Source organism: Brachyistius frenatus, unplaced genomic scaffold, assembly GCF_029030835.1.
Source record: "Brachyistius frenatus isolate BFR_SWC_R1_liver_20210118 unplaced genomic scaffold, ASM2903083v1 Contig_161, whole genome shotgun sequence".
Lineage (NCBI taxonomy): Eukaryota > Metazoa > Chordata > Actinopteri > Embiotocidae > Brachyistius > Brachyistius frenatus.
Window position 1 is genome coordinate 826667 of NW_027210760.1, and position 13029 is coordinate 839695.

At 39.7% G+C, this 13029-nt stretch overlaps 1 protein-coding gene across 1 annotated transcript in view; it reads right to left on the reverse strand.

Moving 5' to 3' along the window:
- LOC138631618 (calmodulin regulator protein PCP4-like) overlaps window positions 1-10907 on the reverse strand; it is a 29421-nt gene extending 18514 nt beyond the window's left edge. Inside the window, exon 1 of the mRNA XM_069716674.1 lies at window positions 10720-10907. Coding sequence (XP_069572775.1) covers window positions 10720-10728 — 9 coding nt within the window. The 5' untranslated portion in view covers window positions 10729-10907. The remainder of the gene's footprint in view (window positions 1-10719) is intronic.
- Window positions 10908-13029: the final 2122 nt, after the last annotated feature.

A 13029-nucleotide genomic window follows, 5' to 3' on the forward strand; every position in this document is an offset into this window, starting at 1 on the left:
CCAGTCTTTTGTTTACCCTGTCCCCAATTTTTTAAAACCCTTTTTTGTTGCTACCATCAAATTCAAAAAGATTTTTTTCAGAAAACAATAAAATATCTCAGTTTTGACTTTTATGTTGTCTTTAGCTTAGTTTCCAACCTGACGTTTATTTCTAAAATCCTTGAAAAAGTTGTTGCAAATCCACTTTTTGATCATTTACAAAGGAATGATCTGTTTGAAGATCTTCAGTCAGGCTTTAGAGTTCATCATAGCACAGAAACAGCTCTGGTGAAAGTTACCTTCATTTTTCAGGCTCCTCTCCTGTGGAACCAGCTCCCAGTTTGTGTTTGAGGGGCAGAAACCCTCTCTAGCTTTAAGATTAGACTCAAAATGCTCCTTTTTAATAAAGCCTATAGTTAGGGCTGGCTCAGGTAGACCTGAACCAACCCTTAGTTATGCTGTTATAGGCCGAGGCTGCTGGGGGACCTCGTTACATGCTGAGCTTCTTTTCTTTCCTCCTACTCTTTAACTGACTCATACCTCACCATCTTTTTCTCTCCCAGTTTTTGCTTATTATCTGTTGTCTCCATTCAGTTCCCTCGCTCACGTAGTTTCTGTTCTTTCTTTTGCAGATGTCCCGTGATGGAGCTGCATGTCTCTGCCCTGCGCTTGTCATCTCCACCAACAGTTCTTCTCTTGTATATCTATGCTGTCCTTTTCTCTCTCTGCTCTCCTCTCACCCCAACCGGTCGAGGCAAATGGCCCCTGCGCCTGGTTCTGTCGGAGGTTTCTTCCTGTTAAGAGGGAGTTTTTCTTCCCTCTGTTGGAGGTTTTTCTCCCTTAAAGAGGAGGTTTTTTTTCTCCTAGCTTATGTGGGAATTATTGAATTGTTGGGTTTCTCTGTATAATATTGTAAAGTCTTGCTGTAAGGACTTTAATGTGTTAAGTGCCATGAAATAACCTGTGTTGTGATTTGGCGCTATATAAATAAAATTGAATTGAATTGAATTGAATTTAGTCTATTTTCATTTAATTATAGTTTCACTTGATTGGCAAATGATTGCATTCTGTTTTTATTTGCATTTCAGACAGTGTCCCAACTTTTTTGGACACAAGATGTGAGGATTCCTGTCTGATCCTAGTGTTTTCTTCTATTTTTGTCCCCAATCACCTCTCCTCATGTGTGTGTCATTTACCTGTCTGTTTGTTGTTTGCCACGTGCTGGTGTTTTGTTTTGTGTTCCTCGCAGTACCCTCCTCCGAGCTCCGCCCTCTGACTCACCATTCTCCATCAGCATAGCTTTGCCTCATCTCCCTAATCACCTCCAGCTGGATACAAATACCCCGGTCTCGCCGTCTGCTCGTCGTCAGTCCGTCCACCTGCATGGTAGCACGTCCCATAAATCCGTCTGTCTCATTATTGAGAGTTTCCAGTTCTGACTGCCGTTTTTGTTTCCTGCCTACCTTCCGTTCACCAGAACGAAGAAGATTACAAATCGTTCCTCGGAGATCATCTGCTGCAATTGCAAATGACATTGGAGGACCTGATCTCTCTAGCCATACGGTTAGCTAATCGGATTCAGGAGCGTCTTCGTGAAAGAGACTACAGACTCCCGGGTCCAGTCCATTAGTCCCGCACCACTTCCGATCCGCCACTTCCGGTTCAGTTTTGGGCCCCAGTCACAGTCGGAAAACCCCGCCTGCTCCGGCGTTCCCTCCGCAGGCGCGGGAGGAACCTATGCAGCTGGGACGGTTCCACCTGTGTGTCTCTGAGAACAATACGGTCATCTTGCCCGTGGTGGACCGCTTCTCTAAAGCAGCCCATTTCATTCCCCTGCCTAAACTCCCGTCTTCAAAGGAAACCGCCAACCTGATGATTCAACATGTTTTTCGACCCCATGGAATTCCGGCCGATATTGTGTCAGATCGGGGTCCCCAATTTACCTCCCAAGTATGTCAATACTTGTCTGTCAATCCCTCGGTGCCACCACCCGAGGGGGTTTCCACCCTCAAACCAACGGAGAGATTAAATCAGGGGCTGGAGGCCATTCTTCGTTGCGTGACAGCAGCTAACCCGGCTACCTGGAGCCGCCTCCTCCCCTGGGTGGAGTATGCGCATAACAGTCACACCTCAGCGGCGACCGGACTCTCTCCCTTTGAAGCCTCCCTCAGCTACCAGCCCCCGCTCTTTCCCAGCCAAGAGACCCAGGTGGCAGTCCCCTCGGTTCAAAGACAATTGAGACGGTACAGGAGGGCCTGGAGGGAGACTCGGGCCGCTCTACTACAGTCATCCAAGCAAAATAAATGCCTGGCTGACCGCCGTCGCACCCCCGCTCCCGACTACCGTCCCGGTCAACAAGTCTGGCTCTCCACTAAAGACATTCCCCTCCGTACGGAATCGAAGAAGCTCTCACCCAGGAACATCGGCCCATTCCCCATCATATCCATCATCAACCCAGTCACCGTCAAACTCGAACTCCCTCAGTCCATGAGAATTCACCCGGTCTTTCATGTATCTCTACTAAAACCTGTACACTCAAGTCCTCTGAACCCTCCGGCCGAACCCCCTCCACCCCCTCCCCTCCCCCCGACTCATCGAAGGCTAGTTTACACGGTAAACCGTCTCTTGGATGTCCGTCGACGAGGTAGGGGTTACCAGTACCTCCTCAAGTGGGAAGGGTACGGGCCAGAGGAACGCTGCTGGGTCCCTCGCTCCCACATCATAGACCCAGAACTCATACGTTCAGTCTTCTTATGGCAAAGACAGAGTACAAATGATGATGCAGGATTATTTCAAATGAGTGAAAAGTGGTCAACAGATTCAGAATGATTCAGAATGATGCATGCAAGCATGAGCTCGACAACAAGTCAGCACATCTTAACTCCTGTGGCTGTCCACTTTTCATTAACCCTCACACCTCAGCTGTGACCTTGACTTTAAGGATCACGCATGGCACAGAAACTGGCAAGGGACACCAAGCTGAGAAGCCTGCTATTAGGATGATTAATACTGGCAAAGGAACAGGTGCCACAGGACCTTCTATGTATAATTAGAAAAACTGAAGATAAGGAAGAACGTTTACAGCACTTTTAGATGTACCACAATTGGAAATCTTTGTAAAATGCGTTACAGAGGATTTTTAACAGCAGAAGTATAAAGAATCATAAAAGGAAAGTGAAATTAAATGATTACATAAAACCAAGTCCGCAGAGAAGAGTTTTGAAGGGGGATTTGAATGATGAGATTTGCCCATGCTAAGCCTCTCAGGCAGGTCTCTGAACTCTGAGAGCACTGATGACAGAAAACTCTTTTAAATCTACATTTTGGAGCAGCCAATCGGGAATGAAACATGTTTAATGTAGGATTTGGAACAACCAATAGAACCTGCTGGATTCACACTGGGTTAAAAGATGTGTAATGTAACAATGTACATTTAAGCTGCAGTAACAAGCAATTCATGTAAAAATACCATCATTATATTGGCCTAAATCAGGAAACGGTGTCCCATCGCCAATAGTTTTCCCACAAATTAATTTCAAAGCATGGTGAGAGGTAGGAAATATTCTCAGTGCAGCGCATGTGATGAATTATAATACAAAACTGTTTCTTAGAGGGCAATTGCAACAATTGACAAGCTCAGATACTTCCATGTAGTCCAGTATTCAGCAGATCTACAGATCTCCTGTCCTCATGCTCAGAATGTTGATAGTTTAGCTGTTATATTTAGGTTTACAACCACTGTACAAAGTTTACAGCTCAACAGCCATTTATGACTGCATGAGTTATATGATTATGATTATATCTGTGTGTAATAGAATTTGAACGAGGGAATAATTTGTTCAGACAATGGTAATACATTGTAGTTAATCTAGTTTTAATTAGTACATGAACTGAATGTCTCTACTCTGCAGTCACTGCGCCAGTGCAGTACTTTTTGTTGCAGCGGAGGATATGTACCTAGGAAGGCTTAATAGAATCAATTCTAATTCATTTTCATTTAGGTTCGGGAAAATCTGGGACATCCAACACTTTATGTCAGAGAGACAAACAGTTGTCAGACAGTTTGTGCTAATGGCAGCATGTAAATATAGAAAATACAAAGGGGTCAATGACGGAGCCATAATGACGACGACAGGTCAGATGGTCCATTGAAGAGACGCCGTCATTCTATTGATTCTATTAAGCCTTCCGAGGTACATATCCTCTGCTGCAACAAAAAGTACTGCACTAGCGCAGTGAAGGTGGTGTCAATACCAAAAGGGCATTGAGGTCCAGGAAGTTCTTGTTACCAACATTACACACATGAACAAAAGAAAATAATGATAACCCTTAACCAAAGGTTACATGGATTAATTTAACAGCTTGTAATTGAGCAAAAAGCTTTTTAAACATCTTAAAATGTGTTGTACTGTTTTGCTACACTTTGGACCAGAAGTTAGAGATTGTGTTCTGTGCTGAAACAGTCTTAGAATGCATTATCTTGACAATCAGTAAAATGTTGCATTTAACCATTTGAGTTTTATTTTATTGCAGTTCAGTTTATTCAGTGGAAGTTCACTTCCTAAAGATGTGATGTTTCCATCACTGCTTCCTGATATAATGCTCATATAAAGTCTGTTTTCCCTTACTTATCAATTTTATAGAACTCTACCCTTGCAGGTTACAGTGCACATGGAGGAAATTGGTAAAGTAAATAAATTATCTTGCCAGTGTGTGGGGGGGCTATTTTTGTTTCTCATGGCAGCTTGGGCTCCCCAGAGAGACTCCATGCTGCACTCAGGATCTATTAACAATTTAACGAGGAGAAAGCAAAACTAGGTCACAGACAGCTCATCCAAGCACCATCCATTGCAGCTTCCCCACCACCAAACTGGAAACAGGGATGACAATGACAGCGTACAATGAGTGACACTGCTGAAGGATGATTCACTGAATGGGCCTAGGATGGCACAATGATGGACTATACTCTTTTCTAAAAATTATTCTCACTATAATCAATTTAAAAAAAAACATTTTTGGATAGCTTATTTATTGTGACTTAGTGATGATATCAAACTGAAATATTTACAGCTTTGATACGACCACGTTTACAAAAGGAACATTGTTGTTTTGTTAAACATCAGCACTTATTGAATCAAAAAACTAGGGCTGTGTTTAAAATGGTGTACTTCCCTTAGTAGTTTTTACTTGTGCCATACTTGTGTTTTCTCAAACTGCAAACTGCCGTTCTGCATTTAGTGGAAATAGTCATTGCCTATGAATGCATCATCTGCAAACATATCTGATGGTTTTAATTATTTTATCCAGAAATGGACATGTTTTTCTACCCTTTATTTACTGCACACAGTAAACATACTGACCACTTCTACCCAACAGCATGGTATTTAATGAAAAAAAAAAACTTTTCTTCAGCAACAGCTGAAGGTTCCTTGGCTGCTGCAGTTTGAAACTACTGACAGGTAAAGTGAGTTACAGAAGTCATTTATTTGCAGTGATTTCATCTGAAGGTTGTGCAACAAAAATATTGGTTTAAGGGTCCCATCAACTTTTTCATTTTCAGTTTTATTATTTGAAATATTCTGTTGAATCAAATTAAAAGCCAAGTCAGTTTTTTTTTATATATTAAATACAGAATTTATTCAAATTATTTTATAGAAATTTATGGGTTTTTCTTTTTTTAATGGAAACAAATGCATACTTGACTGTTAAACAGAAAACACTGCACTTCCATTGTATTGGTGTTGAGGTAGGATCAAATTTAAACCTTAACAGATTTGCAGCAGCCAGTGGAGAAGCTCACGTAAACTTGTGCAGCAACATCATTATAATGTATAAAAGGAACAGTCAGCGTTCCAGCTAGAGCTTTAAGTAAAAAAACATGGCAGCATACATCTCACTGCACACAATATTCCTTTACTCTTTTATAAAAAGCAACTGTAAACACTCTGAAGACATAAAAAACATTTTACTGCTCTGTTGCACTAAATTACTATAATCTGTCTTCAGAAGTCAACAGGGATCAGATTGAGCTCACATCCCACTCCAGAAACAGAAACACCCCTGCAATTTAAAAGGTAGCACTAATGAATGATGAACAAGTACTATAGACTTACAACTGATTAGTGAAATATCACATTTTTTAATGATTATAAAAAAGTGTTTTTTATATATCAACTATTCCCTATTTACCATTACTAATCATCTGTTTATGATCATTTATTGACATACAAAACATATTTGACATATCACTTATTAATTATCTACAAAATAACTGACTCTTAAAATGACTAAACATTATTGTTAAGTGTGACCATTCAAAACCAATCAGCTTCTGCTAATAATGTGGTGTGATGCAAAATTCCTACATCTTAAGCCAAAAACAATTCATTTTTTGGCAAAAGAAATCATAATTTCATTGTTAATTCCTGGTGATAATGGTTCTTAATACCTCTTCTATGATGATTTAAAGGTTGTTTTATTCTTATTTCAAACTGATGAAGGCTAAGTAGACAGTAGTCTGCTTTTATTGTCATTGCATGTAAGGTAGGATCCTGTACTGTAACTTGAAAAGTAATCTTCAAGGACATATGGATGATGTGAGGGTTTTACCTCCTGAAAGATAAATCTACTGTCTCATATTTCCACAATTGACTGTATGTAATATTGCAGATGGATTCAGGCGATGGTCTCAAGTGTATTATAAAGGCAGAATGTCTCGTCCTTGTGACATTTTGTGCATTCCCCCTACTAAATTAGGTGTGGCATTTAAAGAGCCTGCTTTTTTTCACAACCCATCTCTAAAGTTGAGTGCGGAAGATAATAATGCTACTCTAGCACTGACTCAGTCTTGTTAGTTTATTTTCTATCTGTAAAGTGTGGCTGAAACCTGGATTACCCCAGTGACCGGATTACAGCAAATCAATGCACCACCAAAGCCTGCTATATAGTTTAGATGGATTACAGATTATTTCAATGTCATCTCTGTTCATTGTTTAAAGCAGGATTAGGGTTACGCTTTTTGACAAATCATGGGGAATTGAAGATGCAAAATTATGGTCAATAAGTGAGAAAAAAGGTCACAGTAAATAAACATGCCTGTAAAGATCTGCAAACATTTCTTCCAGACATAGAATTTTTTCCAGACTTTTTTTTTTTTTTAATCGGTACTTAGGTCCGCATCTCAATCACTTTCAGTCTTTAGTCAGCAAAGAAAAGGGTTTATAGGAAAATCAATACCTGACCACTTTTCCGAAAAAAGCTTGCTGTGCTTTTTACAGTGGTATGCAATTTTGAACACCCTTATCTCATTAATTTAATAAGGCGCACTTTGGATGATGAAACAAATGGCTTTGCCAAGTATCCACTATCGCCACCACTCTCAGTGTAATTAAAGTTAAGGGTAGGTGAAAACTGCAAGAGACCACTTAAATGTTGATGCTTTGATTGAAGCATTAAAACAGAATATTCCTTTGACGACCACCTTTGGCGATCTTTCAATAATTGCATTTTCAAACTAATTTTAAACTAGCAACTGAAGGATTACCATTTGATTATTCACATGCTGTACAGTCTCCCACCAATATACTGAAAGTGGTTTGTCTCCATGCAAAAGACTTTACATTCCAAAGGCCAGTCAAATAAAAAAAAAAATCTAATGTCAAGCACACAGTGTGCTGCAATTTAACTGCAGCAGAATTAAAGAGACATAAGAGAAAAACCTTGTTTCCAATTCTATTGCTTGAATGATATTGATATTTAGAAATGTGGTAACATTGCTACAGTGAAGTGAACTGTCAGTCATTATCAACTGTGTAGAGGTTGTGCAATGAGCAATGAGTTAGCCCTTGTCTACAGGGTTAGAAGCTCAACATAAAACACAAGGAAACAAGACATAAAAAAATTACCTAAAAAAAGGGAGAGCAACACTGAGGTAGGACAAAGAGAGGGACTGAACGACGCACAGAGACACACAGGGGACCTCAGGTGGGTAGGCGAAGTGAGACAGGGATAAAAAAAAAAATAAGAAGAACCTGGATAAAAACCATGACACTAAAGCATGTCAAGACTGGACTCAGGATATTGATCCACCATCATCGTCAGGTTTCATTGTAGTGATGGCAGCATGTTGTCAAATATCAGCACTTGCTGAAAGAAACTGAAAGAAATCATTGCTAAACCTATGAATGAGATTAGAATAGACGGATGAGAGGGGCATGAGGTCACGTAACTTTTACTTTTGACCACTAATCAGTTCAACCTTGAGGCCAAGTGAACAATTGTGTGACATTTGAAGAAATTCAGTCCAGGCATTCTGTAGATGTCATGTTCATGTGACTGTGTTTAATTGGGGTCACAGTGGCCTCGACCTTAGTGCAGAAGAATAAAAATACAAAAAGGAAATTGATGTTTGCATGGTTGGGACTTTGTTGAGTATTCTAGGTGCATCTCCTGCTGGGAAACAGGAAAATGAAATCATTATCTGTTGTTGAAAAACTGAAAAGTGGAACTGATTTAAGTTCACACAACTGATTTACGTTTAGGGTGGTCACTACTTTGCTGATTCTGAAATCACAAGGAAAACAAAACAATCTATCATCTCTGTTACCAGCCTTTTACACCGTGCACAGAAGTAATGGTTTTGGACTTCTTACCATAATGTATATAATGCACCTTGCATATGCGTTATGTTCATTTTTGAGGACGTGCACAACCAATGCTCCAAACAGGCAAAGTATAGACTATGTGAGGAAGCCATCAACAACACACGAACATGTAGTTTAAATAAAGTATATTTTCAGCCTTAAACTGCCTGATGTTTGTTGATGAAAAGATGAATCAAACCAAGCAAGAACAACCCTGTAGAGGCTCTGTTATGGCCTAATTGTTTTCATGTTAATCATAGCAAAATCCACCAGTTATTCTGACGGTGGATAATGTGTGTGCTCTCTGGCTGTGAAGCAGTTTGGATTCAATGGACTGCTCTGTACTACTTATGGTACGTATAGTACGTTGAGTAAGTGGCAATATATTGCCATGACATAGCCGGCTCTAAAATAGGCAGTGACTGATCTGTAATTAAGCAAGATCTCAAGGTCATTTGTCTCGACACTCATATTTTAATAATTCAACAGAAAAGTAAATCTCTTCTGATATTGATGAGAGTTCCAGTTGTCCTGATGAGCACTCAAACTGTTGTGGAGTCTGAACACAACGAAGGTTAAAAAAGAGGAGCGGAGTGTGGAGGTAGAGGTGGAGGCCACCATTGATTTTTATTAAATGATTCATTCAAAGCAACAAACCGGGTCTTGGCTACTCATAAACATGTGAATCCAAAGGCATGAGATGCAGCGGAATTTCCCGATTTTCCACTTTGTAATGTCTTATTCATGTGATGCTATCCTCACTCTGTAAGCATTACACAAGAGGGTAAGAGAGAAGTCGACAAAATGACTGTGATGTGTGTGACACTGTACAAAAAAGACATCCCAAGTCAGCAATAAAAGATTCATGAGGATGGAAGTTACAACTGGTGTTCAAAGCAGTTTACATGTTGTCGCCGTAATGATCAAGAGGGAACACCCCCATCCTGAAACCACGGCAATGCTTCACATAAAGAAGCTGAACAGTGGATTCCATTCTGCTACTATTGGGAGACAGTATATAGCAGGAGGCAAATTAAAAGCAGGCTTACAGCACTGTGCGGTACATGTTATGTCAATCCTGGGCTGAACAAACTTGTGATAAAGTCTTATTGAAGGCTGTGATCCCCTGTGCACACTGAGAATATTTTATTTCTCTGAGTTAGCAGCAATCCTTGAATAATGCAGTGACTAAAGGATGTGCTCTTGCCAGTGAAGACTCTCTCTTCTAATCCCCACTCTGACTTTATCATTGGGTCGACTCTCTCAAGTCCACATGCAAGTTGTGATAGCTCTGACTCAGCAAATGATCCATAAACCAACTGTGTAGGTCAATTTCGCTTCTGCATCATCCAGCATGTGTTCATGCTGGATTGAGCTTCAGTTTGAAATGTCAACGTTCACCACATTACATACATATTCACCAGAAAATATTTAGTTTGTAGTTTTATGACTATTAAATCCTGATTATCCAGAACTGACAATTATCATTCCCATTTGCAGCCCTTTTTCATCCTCTCAGTCCTTTATTTATCTTAGTAAACTCTGTAGCTGCACATTACAGTGACAGAAGGGACATTACCCAATACACAGTGGGTAACTGTCAGGTCAGGTTTGGTGCTCAAGTGTCTATTTACATAACAATTAGTATTGAAGAACTTGTATTATTTATACGATCATTATTTCGATTCATATTTTATTGATGTCAACGCCAGTAGCATTAACCCAGGACTGGCGGTTGTTTTGTCAAATGTAGAAATCTGGGTGAATGAGAACATTTAAAAAGCAAAACTGTCAGTTAAGCGCATAAACACAACTCATTTTATATTCCAATTGGGTAGTCACGCACATCAGTTACTATTCACACACTGTACAAACATAAAATATCGCTGAAGCTATTAATAAAAGGGCTTGTTGGAAAAGCACAGCGTAGAAGGATCCTTAGATCCAACACACTATTTGCGCGACGCAAATATTTCTCTTTTCTCCTAATAACTTTACTGCAACTGCTGAAATAAGAGTTTCCTGTTTAAAATCTTTGATGATCAAGGACAACATACATCAGAAAATGCGTTTTGCAAGCCTGCTACAAAGCACCTACCTCACTCATGGCTGCGCTGTGCGTATCTGTGTGTGGACTCCAGTTGTTTGTGATGCGCCAATGGACAAAGTACAATCCTCCACGAACTCCGCTCCCTGCTCTCACACAGGCTGCTTTTATAGCACAGACCGCTCCGGTCTTCTCGCCACATTTGCCTGAAACCAATGGGCATGAGTCTACTCGTCTCCAGTTCTACACTGATGATCAGCCTCCGTATTTTCAATTTTCTGCCACTTGTTTGGCTGATTTTCCGTTTCTTGGGCGATAAAAAAAAAAAAAAATCAAAATGATTTAACACACCTACTCAGAATAAGAAATAGGCTACATTAATCTGAACAAATCGACCATTTGATGAACAAGTATGCTGTGCACATTTTGCACGTGTTAAGAGTGTTTGAAGAGCAACACAGCTGTTGTCCGCTACTTTTGGAAAGGAATTATTTAATAGCTTAATGCAAAATGAGTCAGATGGTCCACTGATCTTTCCCTACATTTGCATGTAGGCATCTCCCACCACACTAAATGCAGTTTTCTGACTCACTTGGGCATGTTGAAGCCCATATTGCATTGTTTAACAACACTGACTCAGTAGAAATAGTAGTAGTACTATTAATGATAATATATATCATAAATGCAGTTTTATGACTCACTTGGGCATGTTGAAGCCCATATTGCATTGTTTAACAACACTGACTCAGTAGAAGTAGTAGTAGTAGTATTAATGATAATATATTTTATTTAGGCTATATAGCACTTTTCATGGTACTCAAATACACTTTACAAAAAAACACGCAACATTAATCACATTAAAAGCAGCTCTAAAAAGGTAAGCAGATATGTAAATCATATAATTTAAATACAAACATTCATCCCGCTGGTGCAGTGATATGTCAAAATTCGTCTCTGGCTATTACTAATGCATAATTCAATGATGAAAATATAAAAAAACAAAAGGACATTTCAATTTAAAATCGACATTGAATTGAAAATACCAGTGTAATGCAAGATACACTGATGGGGGAAGGATTCAGATGCTCTATTTAAGTCATTTTACTGTGTGATATTGGATCCAAGTAAAAGTACATAAGTATTATAAGGAAAATGTAGTTAACGTATCTAAAGTTATCATCATGCAGAGTGGGCCTCATTATTGTAATATATTTTAAATAGTATGTTGTTGCTACATTATTAAAGTATGGGCAGCATTTTAATGTTTTAGCTGGTTTAGGAAGACTCATTTTAGTTATTACACTGTTTGATTAAAAGGAATGCATCATCCATTGAGCATATTTTTGCTTCTGCGCAGCCAGAGTCTATACCCACAAGTGTTTTCACTCTTTGCAATGCTGATAGCGAAACAGACTGGAACCAAATGAATGACTCAAGAATCAGGAGATCAGTGTAAGTGCTTTACAGGATCTGTACAAATGTACAAGGCAGATCCAGCCTAAAGGCCACCGATTCTTTAGGCTAATACAGATGGCGGTAAATGAGATGAGGAATTCATCCACATTTGTATTGCTTACTTATACAAACAATTTAAATTAGTGAAGAACGTGCAATAAATTACCCCCCCCCCACCACAAAGCACAGGTGAGAAGCTTAATCATCAACCCCCCCCCCCCCCCCCCAATGGTCCTAAAGCACTCCTACAGAAAGAAAGAGCAAAAATAAAATGCACAATAATCTGAAAATGTACTTCCCGTGGAAGCAGCAATAAGTGCCACAAAGGGCTGGAATAAAAGGAAAACAAAAAAAAGGAGCACCATCAGAAACCCTCTAAAACTAGCGAATACAAATGGAGATAACACACGTAAAGGGTACACAAAAACAACAAAACGAAACATTCAGTGTCTTTCCTGCCTGATGGTTGCACAACACCAATACAGAAGAGCTCAGCACATGAAACAAGGCCTTGCAATGGAGCAGCACCAGGGCTGTATAAGCCACAATCACAGTCAAATAAATTGAAAACCAGGAAGTAGGAGGTGTTAAGGCAGGTCTAGTCCTACATTAGTTTAAGGACATCCCATTACTGGCTGCATTCAGATTTCAAGTTTAGATTACAGATACCGTCTGTACTTTGAATATTTACTTTTTAATAATGCTTATAGTTAGGGCTGCCTTAGGTGACCCTGAAACTTACAATTGCATGTATTCCATTATTTATGCTACAAGCCGAGGCTGCTGTGGGGACCTCTCATGATGCACTGAGCGCCTCCCCTCTACTCTGTCTTTCACTCTCCATGCATTTAAATGCCATCCTTGAATCTCATTAACTTTTTATCTTCTGTCTTCAGTAGCTGGTAT